At 41.5% G+C, this 21,516-nt stretch overlaps 1 protein-coding gene across 2 annotated transcripts in view; it reads right to left on the reverse strand.

The window, feature by feature from the left end:
• prex2 (phosphatidylinositol-3,4,5-trisphosphate-dependent Rac exchange factor 2) overlaps nt 1–21,516 on the reverse strand; it is a 91,407-nt gene that overhangs the window by 55,805 nt on the left and 14,086 nt on the right. For both annotated transcript variants that reach the window (XM_078280451.1, XM_078280452.1), the window contains exons 2-10: nt 15,725–15,796; nt 14,555–14,677; nt 13,073–13,177; nt 11,063–11,164; nt 9,964–10,125; nt 7,005–7,138; nt 5,888–5,991; nt 4,340–4,489; nt 3,638–3,779 (exon numbers count right to left, since the gene is read on the reverse strand). In XM_078280451.1, the coding sequence (XP_078136577.1) occupies nt 3,638–3,779; nt 4,340–4,489; nt 5,888–5,991; nt 7,005–7,138; nt 9,964–10,125; nt 11,063–11,164; nt 13,073–13,177; nt 14,555–14,677; nt 15,725–15,796 (1,094 nt within the window). The remainder of the gene's footprint in view (nt 1–3,637; nt 3,780–4,339; nt 4,490–5,887; nt 5,992–7,004; nt 7,139–9,963; nt 10,126–11,062; nt 11,165–13,072; nt 13,178–14,554; nt 14,678–15,724; nt 15,797–21,516) is intronic.

Raw genomic sequence — 21,516 nt, forward strand, 5'->3', positions numbered from 1 at the left:
TTGGCGTCTTTTCCCTCCGCAAGAGACCACAGGGGAAAAACCTAAGTCTATAACGTCAATTTGTCAACCTCTGTACCTTAGCCATGGAAGGAAAAACACCCTGAAAGTTTGGACTATGCAGTTCTCATGGCCTCGAGCAGATTAGGGTCACATACAAACAGTTTTGTGCAATTGAAATCTACATTTGGAGCGGGGTGAACTTGAACAAATCAAAGATCCCAATATAAGACTTATTACTGTAACCATCATTTCACCGATCATTTGAGTATGACTATTGGGATTTGGTCTCTGAGAGAAATAAAAAAACATTTCTCACTTACTTTAATTCAGGCTTTAAAGGCCCTCAAAACCAAGTGTTTTGTCAATTAACTATTTACTATGAACGATGGAGTCCTTCATGAATGCCAAAGTTTGAAAGCTTTTTGTTATTTAGAGTTAGATGAGAAGATCAATTCCACTCACATCTGTCTGCTAAAGATGAAGCTACAGCCAGTAGCCAGTTAGCTTAGCTTAGCATAAAGACTGGAAACAGTCTGTTTCTATCTGATAACCGGTAACAAAATACTCTTAGTAGCACCTCTAAAGCTCATTAATTAGCATGTTACATCCCATTTGTTTAATCCACACAAAAAAGTGTGAAAACCTAAGTGTAAAATTGACAAGGGCCTTGGCTTGCCATTCAGTGGAGACTGTCGACTGTAAAACTGCAACTTTACCTTTTTACACTTCAGTTTCTGTACAGACTAAACAAACAAGATGAATACTGTAAACGAGTGAGCTTTGGAGGTGCTGGTGGGTGGATTTTGTTACCTTCGGACAGAGTCATGCCTCCGTTTCCTCCCGTTTCCAGTCTTCATGCTAAATTAAGCTGGCCGGCTGCTGGCTGTAGCTTGATATTAAGCGGACAGACATGAGAGTGAAATCAATCTTCTCATCTAAGTCTTTGCAAGAAAGCGAATAAGTGTTTCCCAAAATGTCAAACTATTGTTTTAAATTTCTCTACGACACTATCAAATCCCAGACAGTATCGTACGCTATTGGTTAGGTATATTAAACGATGTGTGAAATATTGTCTACATCCACATGCAGCAAAAGCATAAGTCTTTTTATTCAGCTTCTGATTAAATGTATCATTTGTGTGCTGACAGAGCAAAAGCTGAATTCCAAGTAATGTCAGAAAGAAAGAGCAAAGTCTGACAAAGAGCATTTCTTACAGAATGTCTAACCTTTTCATTTAGCTCTTAAAGGGCTTTTCATCAATATCTATCACAACACGCAGACACTATTCTCTGTCATGTGTGCAGAAAAGACACACTTTGGATCTCTTTTGTTTTTCTGTTTATTCCAGTTTTAAAATTGGATGATAACTGCAAGCTAGGTGGCTGTCACACACATTTTCTTTGATGAATTACACTGTCACAGGAACCAAACCACAAATGTGATTCTACCACTTAAAGGGGAGGAGCTTGAGACCCAAAAATAGCCTTCAGCCTTTAAAAAAAAAAAGAAAAGGAGGCAACGTAGAAAGAGAATAAAGGCAAAGCATTTCACAATGGAGAGAGTGGGCTGAGTTGAAGCCATAGGCAATGTGGCTTTCATCACAGACATACCATGCTGGTTTCAATTCACCAATTACACCCACATGTAATCATCTTCATAATCATCTCAGACAGGGGAAGTACAGAGGGGCCAGAGAAGTCTTTTCACCCAAGTGGTCACCCAGGTGTTGGCCAAGTTGTAAATAGAAGGATAGGTTTTCAAAAGGAGCTTCCCTGAGCTGCTTTCTCACAATATGATCTCTTCAGACTCAACGAAGTGCCCACATATGACCAATGTTGGATCCTTTTAATCTTTTTAGCCAACAGATCCATTCCTCCTCCAGACCGCGAGGGATCTGGTGTTGTCTGCGTGGACAAAAGGAGAAAGTAACTCCTTATTCCAAACCACCATGCGATGTAACATGGCCACAACTATGTCCAATTGGTTGTTTTTTCTCTCTCTACTTGCTTTGAAAAATAACAGGGATTTTGAACTGGCTGTTTAAGCTTGGGTGATTTTCAGTGTGATTACAGTCAAAACATTTCTGTAAAAATTTAAAACAAATGGAAAACATGGCTTATTCTAAAATGTAGCGGGGCGTTTACAAGGCAAATTTGTTTTGGGATTTCAAGAGTCAAGATTGGAGCACAGTTTAAATAACATCCAACCAACTGTCTGGTGAAAATGTATCATTTTATTTCCACCCCTTTTTAAATTGCATAGTGTCGTCACTCTATAAAGATTTTCATTTTCAAACATGGAGAGCTCTTCTGCTGCAGCCAGATGTTTGCAGATTTTATTATCCTGATCCAGCTTTGTCACCTTCTCACAATGTGTGCTTCTCCTCAAAGGCCTGCAATGTGGGAGTAATGGACTTAAGAATTGAGGTTAAATTTTTTTGTGCATTCCCAGTACAGGAGAGAAATAGGTTTGATATCCCATCAAGATTTCCTGTAAAAAGCTTTCAGGCTCAATGAATGGAACATCATTTAACAGCAGGTAGATTTAGGGTCGCATGGCTCTGGCTCTCACGTACATCAATGATCGGAGTTACAGTGCGTGCCCCCTAAAATATTAATATTGATGTATTTAGATTCTAAATTTAAAGAGTGTTTCTGTACAGGAATAAATCCTGGGCAAACTTAGTTCAAACCAACTTTTTTATTAATTTACTTGCATGAAAACCTGGCAAGCCAATATGACAGCAAGACATCCACATCTTATATGATGAAAGCAAAATACTGAAATGGGGGCATCAACTAATGCATGCTTAAAATAGCTCAGGGACAGGATTTTGAGCAAAGCACCCTTTACAGTAAATATTCTCACCAAATGCAAATGGAGGCTAGATAGGCATGTTTAGACTTATAAAAAGTAAACATGAAAAGTGTACTGGCATAACTGTGGAAACCCAAGGACACAAAGAAACAATGTTAAAAAGACACACACACACACACACACACACACACACACACACACGCACGCACGCACGCACACACGCCTTCTGGCATAATGGGCCCTCTGCTGCAGTTACCTCATGGATTCCTCAGCAGAGAGCTTATTGTAATCTAACATGGGCGAGGGAGAGAGCGGGCAGTCAGCTGAGCTGCACAGGGATATCTCCCTATGATTTACGACTGGCATTCAATGCCCGATCCGTCCCCAGACACCACACCAATAATCCCTAAATAAGATTCATGGGCTAAATCTGTCTGTATTTGATTTTCCCATGACTGAGACTGCAGATCTACATGACACACAGTCTCCTGAACAAAAAGCGCCAACACTTTCTTCTTCCCAGCTGTTGTCTTTAGAAAATCTTGCCAATTTAAAAAAATGAAAGCAGGGATGGAGAAACTGATCTATGTTACAAAAGTGTTCAGTGTAATCTGCTCTGAAGATATTGCCATATGCTGTAGGTGCTAATATTATTGAACACTGTACAAGGCCTTTCTGCCCACTAAACATAAATCACTTACTCCCTCGCAGTTACAGAGATCACACTGATGTGACACAGAGGAAACCACCAAGGACTGAATGCTCAGCAGCGTCCTCGCCGGACAAACCAAAGTGTCGAGGTTAGCCGCGAGAATCTTACCTTCCCAGGAAGCACTTGGGGAAGGTGGTGAGCTTGCGTTTACGGTCCTTTATGAGGTTACCCTTGGCCATGAGGGGGTAGAGCTTTTCTCCCTTTTCTGACACCATCACCCACGTATCCTGCTCCATGCCGAGCCTCAGACCTATGCAGCAGAGGAGGAAGGGTGCAAAAAAAAAAGCCTGTCAATATCATGACATTAATAATCTTTGCACTCAGCTCCTAGACTAGATGTGACATCAATTACAAGCTGGAGAAGGTCTCATAATGTCTCAAGATAATTAGCATTGCCTTTCAGTGTCTGTGCTAATAGTCTCAGGCAACGTTAATGACTGACACTATGAAGAGTTTATCATGTGCACAATCTCAAAATGTGTAAAATTGAAACAGAAAACGTCTTTTCCTTGTACGAGTGACAAACCGCTAATCTGTTTTAACACGGTTTTAAATGGGTTTGCAAAGACACACTCAATATCACTGCATCACTCACTTTTTCTTTGACTTTTAGAGCCCATAAATATTCAGGGCTGGGATTTACTAACTTTTTTATTATTCAAGTTAAATGGGTCTGTATTGATTTTCCCAAACACAGCATATATTCTCAGCTATTTGATTAAAGACAGATGTTGAAAATAAAAAATAAAAAGAGTTTCCCTAAGTGACCGACCCCCACCCTAATACTGATACACTGAAGCGCCTTCTTACTTTTCCTTCGCTCCCTCTCTTTCATGATGGCCTCCAGCCACTCCTGCTTCTCCTCCGGGGTCTTGGCCATGCAGACGAACCACTTGTTCTTGGCAGTGTTGTGGATCTTCCAGCCGTTGTTAACTATGTTCCCGCTGCTGTGGTAGTCAGCTGTAACACAGACAGAAGTTTGACTTCACTAGTTTTATAAAGTCCTCTCCTCCCGAGGGGTGGAACGACGCAAATCCACTTTTTTTTTACTCATTGAGGTTCAGAGTAGTTTGAAGGGGAGGGCCATCAATCAGTGGTCGCACTGATCATGACACGGTGCTATTGGGAAGTCGGGCTTACACTAAACAAACGGTTACGGCATAAACAACAATAACATAGGGCACAACTCCAATGATTCTCTTCAGAGAAAACAAAGCAAAATAACGCAATAGCAAGACTAGGACGCTTACAGGAAAGAACAGGAAATAGACCAGAACAGAAAACACATTAGCTGATGAAAAAGGCTTTCTTAGACAGTAGAGTGTGGTCTATTTTCCAAAAACAAGATCCATCATAGAACTACTGAGAATAAAGTACTCTATCTCAGTGCAAAAACTTGCTGTGGACTCATTTTTCCCACCTCTAGTAACCGGCCCTCATAGCCTCACTATTGAGTGCTTCATTGATTATCGCTCTTCTCCTTTAATGAGATAAACTAGGGGACACACATGCAGAAGAAGAACCATTCATCAGCGTAATTTACTACTGAGTGTTCAGAATACTCTCAGAGTGGTGATGGCTCCTTTGAACTTCACCGCTTACGCTCAAATATTAACATTATGAATATAATAAAAAATAAAAAATAAAACTAAAAATGGAAATGAATCTTTGACCCAAAGTTAAATCTGACCTCTGATTTTCTCCCTCTAAGGGTGTAACAAAAACCATTACAATCATCTAAAAGCATCTACACTGTAGTGTACTTTATATGGTATGCCTAGAGGGCGTTTTGCAACCTCAGGCAGCAAGTGTGTGCCTGGGAAAAAGTCACGGTGCTTTCATTACGTAGAAATCCAAGCTAAAATACTCCTGTCGCCTGGATTTCAGATTGAGATCTCCCGCCTGTGGTGCAGAACACCCAAGAGTTACTGCACCGACGCCTGCCTCACATGTTTATCCTCCCTCTGCAGACCCAATCTCCATCCATCTCTCAGCAAAACACCCAATATTACGGCCCATCTAGGTCTGCTGGAGAGGAAATGATGGCTTCTACAAATATAAATGATAATCAGTGGCTATGCGAGGCCAAGAGACACAAGCACTCAAGCTCACCAAGTACCAGCAGCAGCACAGTCCCAAGGATATGTAACTATAGGATGTCTAAAAAAAAATGTTTATAGGTAAATCTCATTTTTCGATCGGCGATCCAAGTATAAAATCACATGTTGTCAACGTTCCTGTGTGAGTTATTATGGCATATTTTTAAACCGCTGCTGGCAGGAGTGCTGAAATGAAAAATGAGGATTTGAGAGAGAGCGAGAGTGAGCATAGAGAAAGAAAATTCATTTGTCCACTCACCTGTGCCATCATCTACATTTTCCACCTCCATCACCTCCGTGTTGATTCTCCCTCTGAACAGGTAGCGAGGACCCTCTGTGGCCGCCTTGCTGTTTTTTAAACGCCTTGGATAGAGAGAAGCAACCATGAGAATTAGCTAATAAGGTTTTTCATGTTATTACTTACTGTGTAATTAGTAGCACTCACAGTTCATTTAGGGTTTTAAAGGAGACTAATTATAACCATCTGATGTTTGTCCATGTGTACGAACCACATTAAGTGAGAAAAATGAATCTAATTTAGACAAGTTATTCAATCTAAGGTCAGAGCAACACACTTTATTTTCTTTCTCTTTCTTTCTTTCTTTCTTTCTTTCTTTCTTTCTTTCTTTCTTTCTTTCGTCAGTTATCTGTGGATCTTCTTTTATGTACTACCTGCAGACACTACACTGTATACAGCATGTTGAGTAAAAGCAAATCAAAGCAGCGGGCAGCTTGGTTGGTGGTGGGTAAACAAAACCTGCCAGAAATGCGTACAATGAATGTTGCAACACTGTTAGCAGCTGCACCAGTAGCTCAGTGTGAGCAGCACAGATCTGGCAAGTGTTCTTCTGCCTTCAGAAGCACAACAATGGTCGACTCGGCAATCAGCAAGAGTTTCCTGACTCAACTTGTACTGACCATAATAAATGTCATATTATTTAGTATATTTCCTTAGAAACTACCTGAAAGATTAATAAACTTGAAAAAGAGTCCACAGATGGTTAAAATCCCCACCTAGACTAATCATATGTCGCCGTTTCCCCAAGTTAAAAAAAAAACTCCTAAATCCTTCTCTCACGTGTCTCCTCTACTGCATAACTTCTTTCAACTCCCTCACTAAAAAGACTAAAATGCTTCCCATAGTGCACTGCTCTCTTTTCCTTAAAAAAGTAAAGGAACTTGCCCAGTGAATTATTTATAATGTCCATGCTCTAAATATTCTGTAGGAGTGCACAGACAGAAGGAAATTCTAAATGAGCATGAACAATATTTTGAATCTGTCTCTTAAAAAATACACACTGTGAAGAGAATTTGAATTCATCTCCTGCTTTGTGGATTTTGCCTGTAGAGTATTGAATAAGAGAGGGTCAACACACCGGGTTTTTTTCTTGCAATAGACCAGAAGCTTGTCAAACAGGAAGAAAATCCTCTCTTGAATGTTTCCAGCTGAAATCTTTAAGAGGACGCCGTGCATGAGCATCTCCGTGCATGTATCTGTGATATTGGAGCCCTGCAAACGGACATGTAGGCAAAAGGTCAAGCAGACAGAGAAAAAGAGAGAGTGAAACAGATGCTTGGACAAGGATTGACACAGAGGAATGTGGGAAAGAAGGTATTCAAACTTGCAAACCACTTTAATGTGACTTCTTTTTTTTTTTTTTTATCTGAAAGAGAAAGTTTCTACAAATGATTTCTATACCATTCAATGTTCACACATAGTGTCTGAACAGGAGAAGGGATTACAAAGCCCAGCCTTTCCTGTTCCCTCTCTCAGGGGTCTGTAAAAACACTGCCTGCTTCCTCAGAGCAGATTGCTGTGGGACTTTAAAATGCACGGCCGTTAATAGCTTCTATAGAATAACATCCCGTCCAGTCAAACTGTGTTGCACTGTCGCGCCTGGTCACCATATTGGTTGGGGTTCCTGCTGCAAGTGATAAAGTGTGCTGTCTTCTCCCTTACCTTGCCTGCACTGGGAATTTATGTACCACGTTTGATCGGCCCTCAGAGCTAAAAATAACTCCCATGCGCACAGAGCCGGAAAATGTGCTAAGCATTTCCTCCTGCTGGAGACATCAGTGGGCCAAGACCTATCCCGCTTTTTCCTTCTCTCTCTCCCCTCGCCCTTTTTATCCTCTTCCCTTCCCTTGTGCCGATCATCCCTCACTCTCTTCCCCTCCTCTTGATTCCCCAGTCTATTCCTCTCTCTCTTTCATTCCTTCCTCCACACTTTTCTTTAGTCTCCAGCTCTTTCAGCTCATGACCAGATGTTAAACTAATTTGCAGCCAGTGAATATATGCACACCAGACATGGAAAGGCCAACTTGTCTTGGTCACTTGAAAGGGCCAATAACAACATCACAGTGGTCCAGACTATAGAGATGCATTTCTTTAATGGAAGAACAGACACTTCCCCTTCATGTTCCATGCACAGTTAACAGAACCCTCTGCCCATTTACTGCTTCTGGTGTAGCCTTCTTTAGAGTTTCTTTTTCTCTGCAGCATTTTTCTATCACTCTTCACATTCATCTTGTTCCAAGCCAAAGCTCCACAGAGGGTGTATTCAGAAACTTAAGCAACACTTTAAACCCTCAGTCATCTGTTTCATCTAAATTTCATCTCTCTATTTTTATAGCGAGACAGCAGCCAGACATAACAACTGCAGAAATGGATGAAAAAATTAGGAACGACAAAGCAGGATATGCCATTAATTAAGGAAAAAGCATGGTAGAAACGTTTGTGTTGAACTATGAAGTGGTATTTGTCAACTGACTGGCGAGATGAGAGGATTTTAATTAAATTCTTTAAACTAAAGAAGCCAAATCAAGCAAACTCCACAACTCAAGTAGATTTTCGGATCTATAATTAAACTTAAACAAGAGAACAGAACGTGAAGTGAAACACAACTGGAAACTACTATCCGTCCGCTGCACTAAAATGAACATAGACAATTGCAACACTAACCAACTGGCAATCACCGCCCTGACAAATGCTGGCAGTCGACACCATGGTGACCACTGCAGGCCATCGCCCTGTTTCTCCCACGCGAGGTGAACCTGCCAGGATGCCCCGAGGGCGGCCAGCTGTGGAGCAGGTCAGCGCTAACAAGCAATCAGCCCAGGCGGAGGAGCAGGAACGGAAAAACAGCAGCTCTCACAATCCCTCCTCATCCCTCCATCATTCCTCAGACACCCACACAGAAATGCAAGATGCAACCATCACTCAGCTTTCTCACTCCTTTTTTCCTTTCCTTCTCCTCTCTTCTTCTCAGTTCCATCTCATTTAGCCTGGTGTGCAGCAGTCAGAGGGTCCAGAATGAGCTAATGTTTACAATTAATAAAAAGTGCTGAGGGGAAACCGCAGAGTAGCTACAGCCAGGACCATGTCGTGTGCAAGACTAAACCCAACACTAAGGCTCATTCTGATCACACTATTCTTAGAATTTAAACTCACTGTGTGTGTGTGTGTGTGTGTGTGTGTGTGTGTGTGTGTGTGTGTGTGTGTGTGTGTGTGTGTGTGTAGAGTACACCTACAGTTTTTATTTTCTGACCTAATAATTAGATTATCTCTCCTTTAATAAGTGTGACAGATTTGTTTATATACTTCTTATTTTCTGTCTAAATCCATTAGAAGCCATGATTTTTTGTATGCATCTATATTAATGGATTCAATATGCTGTTATCTGCAGTATATTTAACTATGAAGCAAACCAGCCTTTCTAAATGCCCTGCTAACACTAAAACAGAAACTTGAAAATCTCTGTGATCATGCTCTGCCGTATCTTGTCTCACTCAAATTGGAGCTAAAAGTCTGTGTTTTATTAACCAATCTGCCTACACGGCTACACCTTAGTCAGAAGCTGTATCAACACTGGCTATGTCTTTGTCTGCATGTCCAGGAAGCATTTAGGCCCTCATTGCATGAAGCCTGATCAATTACATAAGCATCCCAGCCTCTTGCCTTACAATTACAGTTTTCTCTTTCCAACCACCATTAGGCCTACTGACCCCATATTAAGGCATCCCACAACTGGGGAAGAAAACTAATCTAAAGGCAACCCTCCAGACTAAGAAGTACAGTCTACCTGATGATAATTGGATCGGTGACCCTAAAGGGTGACGGCTTTATCTACAGGCTCATCCAGGCGGAAAGAATTTGACCATTGTGAATACAAGTCATTGTTCCCAGAGAGAACAAGAAAGCTTAAAAGGCTGACAAAAGTCATGCCACATGGAATTGTTGTTGAATTGCTGGCATGGGGCTAAGTGGCTTTAACTATGTCATGACTTTACTGTGAAATCATTCAACACAGTGTTCACAGTTAAGTTCAGGCCTACCTCCCAGCCCTCGATATGGGACTGCCATTCCTCCAAAATCTCCAACTTCTCCATCTGTCTCTTGGCTTCGTTGATGCTGGAGCACACAGCCTTCATCACCTGCAGAGACTCCTGCACCAGGGCGTAGTCGTTGTGCTTCTTAGGGGTTCTTTTCAGCAGCTCCTGCATATGCAAAGACCATGAAAAGTCACTCACACAAAAACTAGATGCATGATAATAGACACACACATTAATTCATAAATGCACCTAAACTACTTTCGAAAGACATCAAATCAAATGTGTGGCAAATCTGGCGCTGAATCATAATTTACACAACATGAAAAGCATGAAAGAAAAACATATTAAATTTCGTATCCACTCCATGTTTGCTTACCTTCCAGTGGTTCCTGAGTTTAGTGGTTAAAACCCTTGCTACTGCATGGTTGCAACGGTCCAGCAAAAAAGATGGCAATCTCTTTAGTCTAAACAGTCTCTCAGCATGTCAGGTACTATAGGGCTGATTTACACTGTTCTGGATATATCTGCAGCCAGTGATGGCTATCAGTGTCATTTCAGAGAAGGAGGCCCTGGCAGCTGGAAGGCTTCAAATGGCAGAGCATCAAATTACCCCCTTATTATTATTACATCTCTGTGCCCGTGCTGGTGGCTGTTTAGAGAATGCCTGGGTGAATTAATAGATCATAACAAGACGAACCAGATGGGACAGCACAGATCAACGACTCAAAAAAAGCCTTTGAAAGTGTATTTAATTTCGCTCACGTTTCACGTTGGGAAAAGGAAATTTCAAAACTAACAACTGAGAGTGCAGGTATGAATGAGCCCAGTCAAAGGGTCTGAATGTGCAGCTGGTCATGGGAGGTGATGATAGGTCTTGTGTTATTCCTACATTGTGGTTGTGCTGGGGAACTAAAGCAGAGACGTGTCAGAATACGAGACCAGTGTTTCATTAGCGAGGGAGAGGTTGATGTGAATAGGACGGGACAGCCCTAACTAATGACTAGGTGGTGGTGGATGAAAAGAGGAGTAGAACCCTACAGAGGTGGCATATGGGTGTGGTATCTCCATAATACATGGTTAGCATGCACAAGACCATACTCACTCTAAGCAGCAATGGGTACTTGCAGATCCTCTGAATAGGAGCTACTAGGTAACCCTCCAGGGGGACCTCCGTGTTTTTTCTGCCTCCCAGCAACATGCAGTTCTAAAGAAGAGGAGAGGATGTAGATGCAAGTTGAAGGTCCAGCATTCGTTTTGGATTCAAGCAGTCATGGTGAAATAAATGTAATAATATGCCAGTGAGTGGTGTTAGAATAAAGGTCTTTGGCAAAATATATCAGAAGGGTTTATCAATAGTATTTACAATTGTATTGTATGTATTTGTATATCACCATATTATACAAAAGCAGTTTAGAGTGCTTTACAGAAAAACTAAATAAAATAAACAGTGACATCAATGGATACATACACACTGCACAAATACGGTGTGTTCAATTAAAAGACAATGTGTGAAATTAGTGAAAAGGTCTTTAGTTGGGTTTTAAAAGAACACAGTGTCTGAGATCAGCAGACTGTTCCATTCTTTAGGTGCATAAATACTGAATGCCATCTCAGACTTTGAAAGCGCTCCCGGCACATGGAGGAGATTTCCACCTTGTGACCGGCGAGATCAGCTGGGGTTATAGACTGACTGCATGTCTGAGATGTACTGTAATGCCAGACCAGCATGTGATTTGTAAACCAAAAAGAAAACAACAGGTAATCAATTAAGGTTTTGAAGGACAGGAGTTATATGGTCTGATCTTTTTGTTTTTAGTTTCTCATCATATCTACTGTTAGGTGAGTAATACATTAGCTAGAGAGAGTCTTAAAGTGGTAATAACGTGTGGCAGTGGTTGTCATGTACAGTTTAAACATCATGTTTATCACTGTTACCATCTTAGTTAAGTACAACTGAGGCTGGTGGGAATGTCATTGATTTTTGCAGGTATTTGGTCATAAACCAAACTATTGGACACATTTAAAGTTTGACCTGCTAGTGGCACTACAGCAACAATCACCAGAGTGAGTCGGATTCATCCTCTGGGGACCATTAATGTCTGTGTTTCATTAAATTGCATGGCAATCTAGTCTGGGCCAAAGTGGTGGACCGACATGGCCATCCCTAAATTTAGATTTATCATAAACTAAGAGAAAACCTTTGCCTTCAGTCGATCAAAGTGACCCTAACTTTCATGTGGTAGGTGACGGGTTATGAGGTCAACTGCTCATTTTCATTCTCACCTCCCTTTCACCTGAAATTTCAATGAGGTACTGGATTACAGTGTAAACAATAAACCAGGCTTTATAGCAGCCAGTCGGCCAAAGGTTTATGGGGGGTTAGCGGATATCCCCTACTCTGGTCACTGCAAGGCTGAGGAGGTGACCTGAGGTATATTAGCCCGTAGCTAAGTGTAGGTTAAAAGGTAACAGGAGACTGATGGAAGGTTATGTCCAGACCCCATTAAATCAAAGTCAATTAATATCTTTACCTCCTCTGGCTTCCTAGATTAAAGGCACTAATGAACAGTAAATCAGACACAGAACTCAGCATTAGGAGAAAAGCTGTGAGAGGCAATGGAGAAGAAAAAAAGGACACGCACACACACACGCGCACACACACACACGCACACACACACACGCACACACACACACACGCAAGCAGAGAAGATGTAGTCATCTTTTGTTCTAGCAACATGATGCTCCCTTGTGGAAGCGTAATTCTCTCAGAGTGTCAGGACAGGAAAAGGGAGTTCGCCCACACAAGGGGCAGAGTCGCATCAGCTGTCAGACACACTGGAACATTAAGTGCAGGGTTTTACACTGCCATGTGTGGGTGACTGTGTGTTTGTATGTCTAAGACACTGAGGTGTGTTTTCATATGTGAGCAGTTCTCAAGTTCAGTTTTGCATGACCCCACTTGGACTTTATTATTGGCCCACTCTTTGTGTCTTAGCATGGATTGATTATAGTTACTCTGACTTGTGCGTGAGTACTGATCTTCTGAGACTTTAATTGGTTGCACGTATGTTACAAATTGGACATTATGTGCACTTTTACAGCCCCTTCTCACCAGTAAACATGTCCGGACGCTCCTGATCTTATTGAGCTCCAGCAGCAGTCTCTGGGCCTTCTCATGATTCCCGCAGTATTCATCATAAATCTGGAAACGGCTCCTCTGCAATAGACGGAGAAGGACAAGGTGAGAAGGACGCATGAGTAGTAAAAGGGAGAAATTACAGGAAGAAAGAAAGAAAAAGAGGGCAACAAAGTCAAACAGAAAATGGTAAAAAGAGCAATACAGAAGATGAAGACAAAAATGAGAGAAAAGAAGGAAAAAACAGACCACAGAGTCAGAGTGGGTATGTATTCTTCTCCACACTCTGCTCCATCATGAAATAAATAATGTATATAGTGTGTGTGTGTGTGTGTGTGTGTGTGTGTGTGTGTGTGTGTGTGTGTGTGTGTGTGTGGGGGGGGGGCTCAAATCATATCATGCCTTGCAGCCATATGACTGTCCACTTTCCACCACAGCAGTTCTCATTACATTCATACTCTATTGTCTTTGAGAGGCAGCAATGGGACCAGACCACACAGCCTTTAAATCACTCACTACAAAGCAGCAAAAATAGTACACTGTCTTCAGCCATGTGGCTCTGCCTCAAAAGACAAAGCTGGTGATGTGGAGAGACATGACTGTCGTAACAACAAGCGGGGGCGCTTACAAATACACAACGTTGTGATTAGCTGTAGAGTATGCTCTTCTTGTTATATATAATGTTTTCTAAGAGGTCAGTTTATGTACTTTCAAAAAAAAGAATTTTTTTTGGCCCTGGGAACTGATTTTACTGTAGTCCAAAAGGGAGGAGTAGAGTCTTAAGTCAGCGTGAACCAATTTTCAAGCCTGAATCACAGAGGGATTTGGGATTTGAGCAGTCCACTGTCCAGCTGGCTTACTTACCTACTTGTGTTTCTGTAGTACAGCTAGATTGTGTAATTCTTGCGAAGGATTTTGAGATGAAAATGTGTCCAAGTGTTATCTCAATGGTCTCACATGGTCACTCATGACTGAATTATGATTGTGAGTTTTCAGTTATGCTGTGAATTATATCCGATTTTCTCAATGAGTCTCTCTCTCTGCCCAACAGAAGGATGGTGAGATTTATTAGACTTTGAAACCTATTATATGCCAGTGTGCTTCAAGACTCTGCATCAAAGAAATGTGATATATAGCAGGGGTGAGCAGTATATCACAACCGTATCGAGGCATATCACACATGTGCACTCTCTCATCAAGGGTAATCCAGAGAGATGAATAGACAACATGTGGTTTGTCTTATCATTTTCAGCAGCACTTATCGGCATAACTGCATTTGAGCTCCGATAGTAAAGGAGGAGAGGAATTCTTTAGATGAACAAAGGATTATTGGAAACAGACTTTGCACTGATGTGACTGAACTATACGAGCTTGGACAAGATGGTGACATGATAATCAAAGGTGGCGAGATTACTTTCAACTTGCAAGAGAGTAAGGGCAGTCGCATGTGTTACTTACAAAGTGCAAGAAGCAGCGCCCAATTTCATGGTGAGCATGAGGTTCCGGCTGGAGCAGCTCTTCCACCATGGACAGGAAGTCTTTGTGAACAGCAAGAATCTCCTCGATGTTGGAGAATAAAACCTACGAGATGTAAAAAATACATAAAGTGTGTTTGTGTCCTTTTTTGTATATTTGCCAGCAGTTTTTTCCACCAGTGGTGTTCCTAAGATTGCCCGAATCAATAATTTGGCATATACTGCTTTTTTGTGGCCATGTGGCACCAGGCGAGGGAATTTCTGAGGCCACGCAATAAAGACTGAGGTTTCTTTGAAATGGGCATCTTGGCTTTAGATGTCTTTGATATTTAAATTTCAAACATTATTAGAGATATTTCGACAGAGAGGCTAAAAAGCACATTTTTTTTAAGATCTGTTGTATGGAAACGTTGCCTTCATGTGGTGTTGACTTCTGCTCCCTTTTATGTCCTTTTTGTGGTGATGTTAAAGGACAAAACAATGCTGACTCTGGATGGAGGAAGAAGCTAGTGAAATATAAATCTTTAAACCAGAGAAGTCTTTTATGGGTGTTGTAAGGCAAAAATAGTCTTTAGTGACGCTAAGAACAGCAAGAAATCTGGTATATTTTCATCAATGCCTTTGTACTCCAAAAGGACTGGATGCCATTCAGCTGCTTGGTGACGTCACAGCCCAACCCCGTAATGACCCACGTTATTCAAACCCTTCTCTGTACAGAATGTTCCCAAACAAAATCCTAGCATGGATAGACATCTTCCAAAACATGGGACATGCAGTAAATATCTACTGAATGTGTATTTACCTTCAAAAGTAAGCAAGCTCACTGAAAACAGTCCCACTCCCACTGTGAGAGAGCATCCTTTATTATCCTCCAGCCGGAATCACTTATAAATAGATTATATTTACAGCTGCTTCCTGGATCGCCCACTACTTCTTTCTCCATTCAGAACTTGGCTATTTTAGGTTAAAAGCAAACCCCAAACAAGGGGCCCACTTTATTTAGTTTCCAATGTAAGTTCCTGTGTTTTTATTGATCAGGTTGCTGTTATGAAAATAAGATCTGTGTTCAGTGTAAAAGTCAATTGCCCTTCATATTTTTTTTTTTTTACAAATCTTAATTATGATGCCCCATACCTCACAGATTGACCCTCACCTTAACGGTCTCCTCTGTGATGTTCTTGTCGATTTTGGTGGCTGCATACTGGTTGAGACGATGTAGAAACACCTGAAGCAGAGCAGAAAAGGAAAGAAAACAGTTAACACTTTTGAACTTGCCCTTGGATTAAATTACGTTTTGGCGTCTGATGGCTTGCACCTTTAACGAGACAAACAAAAGAATAGATTTGATTATTGGTGTGCAGCTGCAACACTTGGCTGCCAGAGCAAATTAGTAACCATCATAATGGACCCCTGATACACACGAAACACGATCTTTTGCACTGGATGATAAAAAAACATAATAATTGCAGCTCATGGTGTTTCAAAGGCAATGTTAAGTGGCTGGGGATGTGAGTTGGATAAGCCAATAGTTTGTGAATTGAGATGGATGCGAAGTGCTCTTACTTTCTTCAGTCCCTGAGGACGCTGGTTCCCAGGCTGCTTCACCGCACAAGCCCTCAACAACCCATTTAATGCTTCAGGGCACTTTCTGAGAATGGCAAATTAAGAAGGTGTGCTTTGAATGTATTCTTAAAAAAGTGACTAAGGAGAAATTTGTCATTTTCTGCACTCCGCCTGAGGGAGAGCTTTTAAAAAAGAAGACATCCATCAAAAGGTACCAGACATGAATCTTTGTGTTTATGTGTGCAATGCTTGGGATACAGTTTGGCAGACAGAAATCTATCTTCAGTAGAAAGCTCTGCGGAAAACAAATTGGTGGCATCGCACTTTGATATTGATTGATGCCTGTGCACTTCACTTCGGGGAAGCTATGATGAAATCCAAAACCAGGCTTAAAAATCTAAAGCTTTCATGAAATATAAAGTCCAAAAGAAATTGCATTTAATCCCTCTGAATATTAGCTTCATCAAACTTGATGTTAAGCAATAACAATGTTTTTGATGTTCATATTGGTGTCAAATTTGAATGAAAGCAAGTTTTTAAAAAAAAGTCCTTGGCACAACATCACAAAAACACATATGTGTGTGATTTTGGTTTTGTCTTGCCGACATTTGTTTTCATTTCCCATGTCGCATAACTAACTTTATTTCCAGTATCCTCCAAATGCCAGATAAAACGATAAAGATAAAAAGTAGAATGAAGTGTGTACTTGGATTTTATTATGCCAAACCTGTCTGCTAAAACCCAGTGTAAAGACTAACAACACTGAAGATAAATTAACCAAATGAAAGAAAAGTGAGGAAAAGAAATGATGCCTTAATCAACAGTTTGATTCCAACTGTGTCTATTGTACAGTAACAACATTTAGAAAACAGAGCTCACAGAGAACGCAGCAGAGCTGTCAAAACTCAAGTTCTGACTTTAAATCAATGGCCTGTCACTGATCACACCAATCCTCACCTAAACCCTTTGCAACATGACAGACAACATAATAGGCGTCACAGAGACAGTGCTACAATATAAGACATTCTTACACAGAAAAACCCTTCAGCAGCACAAAGCTTCATTTCATGGTCCGGCATGACACAAACCAACAGCAGCTCCATAAACACATGACCAACGCGATCAAGCTCCACACTGAAAGGCAGTGTGATGCATAAAGTCACTGAGTGCAGTAAGAAGTTACATCTGTCTTTGCAGTTGACCCTAACCACGGCCGTTCCTTTACCGCCCCACCGAGGGCCATAATGCCATCTGTCATCCAGCAGGCAGCCTGACCTGAGCAAGCCAACATAATACAACCACAACACATGTAAACAGCTTACTTTAATGAGCAGACAAGCCAAGAAGTATTGCTTGACACCAAGATCTAAGTGAGTAGTTGGGACTACAATAACTACAGCTTATTGCAAAGTTTCCCTTGATTATTCGTGAACAGATGGAAAGGGGGCTGGGCTAAATCAGTGAAAAACCTCCATTACTAGCCAATTACAAAGCCATGTTCTGTTAAAAAAACAAAATGACTTGAAGAAATTACTGAAATCATCTTAATCACAATGTACTGACGTCAAGCAACACTTCAAAAAGGAACTGTAGAAGTGAATGTTTGAATCCGGGCTTGTGGTTGGAAAAAAGAGGCTTAAATAATCAGCCTCTTTGTTGTAAGCCAACTCCACGCTGATTACCATTCTGTAGCTGCTTTGCAACTCTGCCACTCACAGGCATTAGCATCTGATTAGCAAGTCTAATATGTACAAACACGGAGCAGACTTCGACAGGCATGACAGGGCTTACAGTAGAGGACCTTAGCTGAGCAAAAGTAGTGCTAATTTGCAACAAAAACCAGCTTCCTATCATCATTCCTATCATAGATCCGTGACATCAAACATGGTCTCATTAGAGTCTATCACTTCAGTTTTAATAGTGAAGAGTCTATTCAACAGGACATAATCACTATATCTGCAAAGCACTAATTATACATTATATCTACAGCTATGGGGGGGGGGCTCAGTCTGAAGCAAAAAAATAAGGTGCACACTGCAGATGCTTATCAGAAGTAAACAACATACGAAAAAAGATACGGCATAATGGAGTGCAGGAGCTCTTAATCTGATTGGATGGTGATAATAAATTGTGTTATCACCCAGAAGACAAAAGAGTGGGTGTTTTTGTTACACAGAAGTGATGGCGTAAAATTAAAAAGCTCTTTCATGTAGTTTTCGGGTACACCGCAAAGAAAACAGACTTGGCAAAAGTCTGAACAATTCTTTTGAGACCCTGTTCATGTTATTCCTAGAATTGTGGATTGGATTGGATTTGTGGAAACAAACATGTCTCTTCCAAAGAGACTGCCAAAACTGCCTTGTTGATGTCGTTAGGAGACACAGACTGGAAGCTGACTGACTGTCAGTCTGGATTTATTGACACAGTAACAGTACCCAGGGTGTGTGTAAATATAAGCCCATTTCCAGGTTTGTACAGTACCTGACAGTGCTGCGTACATAAATGCACGGCTCATTTGCAAACGCCTAAATGTACTGTTTCTAGCATTGTACGAGTCGTCCGAATCCAGTATTGTAACTCAGTGGAGAACGTCCAGGGTGTGTCTCTTGATTGCATCACAGAGCAGAGCATCTGTTTTCTGATTTAAAGCTTTGGTATTACTAACTAGAAACTAATTAAATTTAAGGGATGAATTTTACAACAGTAAAAATGCACAGCTGAAGAACTGTTGAAGAAGAAGTCATGACTTGGAAAAAAAACATTTCTACTATGGTCCACCAAGGTTGCTATCTTTGTACTCATTCTCAGTAATGACCAATTGAATTCCAGAGGGACACATTTTGTTCCCTAGGACTGGATGTGCTTTCTAGCAGGAATCCACCATGCCTGGGCACTGGCCACTGCTGAATCTCAAGCAGACTTCATTGCATTTTAAAACTCAAAAAAGGAGCCGTTTGTGATCCATGTCACACTTTCGGTGAACAGAGATGGATAGACATTTTAAACTGAGTAGAAAATACTAAACAACGAGTCATTGTTTTAGCTACACAAATGTAAGTTTATGAATATTCTTTGAGGTTTAAATAGTGTTTTACCTTCTAAGATTTACTAAGGTAAAGTGAGGAGCTCAGAAGACAAAGAGGTGTAATTTCCATTTGCCATTAAAGGTCCCATGACATGGTGCTCTTTGGATGCTTTTATATAGGCCTTAGTGGTCCCCTAATACTGTATCTGAAGTCTCTTTTATATAGACCTTAGTGGTCCCCTAATACTGTATCTGAAGTCTCTTTTATATAGACCTTAGTGGTCCCCTAATACTGTATCTGAAGTCTCTTTCCTGAAATTCAGCATTGGTGCAGAATTACAGCCTATAGAGCCAGTCCCACAATGAGCTTTCCTTAGGATGTGCCATTTCTGTGTCTGTAGCTATTGAGGAGGAGAGAGGGCGGGGCAAGGTGGAGGGTGGGGGTGTGGCCTTGACCAACTGCCACTTTGCTTCTTTGAAAGCCATGATGTCTCTCTCTCATGGGTGGGCCAAATTCTCTGGGCGGACAAAGTAGAGAAAGGGGAGGTAACCTTGCTCCTTATGACCTCATAAGGAGCAAGATTCCAGTTCGGCCCATCTGAGCTTTCATTTTCTCAAAGGCAGAGCAGGATACCCAGGGCTCGGTTTATACCTGTCGCCATTTCTAGCCACTGGGGGACCATAGGCAGGCTGGGGGAACGCATATTAATGTTAAAAAACCTAATGAAGTGAAATTTTCATGCCATGGGACCTTTAAGGAAAGACTCCTTTCCGAAATGACACACACACACACACACACACACCCCTAAAGAGTGTGAGTAGCCACAGAAAAAAAAATGGCAAGGATGTTCTTTTGTGCATCATACATTTTCCTTTCTACTTGGGCATACAGTACACACATTTTCTATCCTTAACCATGTATCAACACAACAGCATTCAATAAGAAAAAAAACTGTCAGAAAGTCTTTTTGTTTCCTATGGCCCAGCTATAATTACCTGGATTGTCACTCTGATGGCTGAGGAGAGACTACACCCTAAAAACCCCATTAAAGTTTTCATTATTCCACAGAGCAGATGGGTGCAACGAATAGATTGGTCCAATCACTGCGTGTGGCCCTGGTGTGGCCCTACCTGCCATTAATCAACACAAGCTCACATGCTGTGGGCAACACAGCTGTGGTAGTAGAAACCATGGCTGTACTGCCTGACGCAGCAATACTCCAATGTGATAACAATCTGACCTTTACGGTCACACTAAAACTGAACTCAGGTTCAGTTAACAGACCTGCAGGCCACGTTATAGACCTTTCCATCACCGACTTACTGTGACTCACCGGACTGAGTGGAAAACGGCCTCGATCTATGAGTGACAGCTCGCTCAATAACTGCAGTTTGCTGACGTGTTTGCTGAAGCGGCCTACAGGAGGGAGGTGGCCAGTCTGGTGTCATGGTGCGAGGACAAAAACCTCACCCTCAACACGGACATGACGAAGGAGATGATAGTGGACCTGAGGAAGAAGAGGAGACCTCATCGGCCACCTGTACATCCGGTGAGCTCGAAGTAGATAGGGTAAGCAGCTTCAACTACCTGGGCGTCTACATAAGTGAGGACCTCACTTGGACACTTAACACCATACAGCTGGTAAAGAGGGCTCAACAGCGGCTATATTTTTTGAGGAGGCTGAGGAAGTTTGGCATGTCACCTAAGATCCTCGGCAACTTCTACAGCTGCATTGTTGAGAGCATCTTGACCAGCTGCATCACCGTGTGGTATGGCGGCACTACTGCTATGGACCGCAAACACCTGCAGAGAGCGGTGAAGACTGCAGGGAAGATCACCAGGACTCTACCTACTCTACCTACTCTACTCTACTCTAGAGTCCACCTGAGAGCCGCCTCCATCCTCAAAGTTCCCACCCACCCCACCCCATCCCCAGCACGGACTGTTCACGTTATTTTGTATATTTGTAGTTAGGCCTGTCACGATAACAAATTTTGCTGGACGATACATTTTTGCGATAAACGATAATATTGTCGTTCTGAGACCATTTTCATCTAATATAATGATAATGGCATAATAATGCAGGTACACCTTTTCAAAGATCAATAAACTTTTATTTCTAAAGAATAGTTAACACTGGAACTGGAAGACATTTTAAATATCCACAATATGTCTTTGACCTCCTTTAGTATGTCGTCTTTCACACTGTGGTACAGTTGTGGAATTTCCGTTTGTGACACATATATGTTCTCCCAGGCAATTCGTACTGGCTGTCAAAGGTTTGCAGCATTCGTCGAGTGTTTGTTTGTGCGATAGACTACAGACTCTGTACTACATTTAACAATTATTTATTAAA

The sequence above is a fragment of the Sander vitreus genome, chromosome 22 (assembly GCF_031162955.1).
Source record: "Sander vitreus isolate 19-12246 chromosome 22, sanVit1, whole genome shotgun sequence".
Classification (NCBI taxonomy): domain Eukaryota; kingdom Metazoa; phylum Chordata; class Actinopteri; order Perciformes; family Percidae; genus Sander; species Sander vitreus.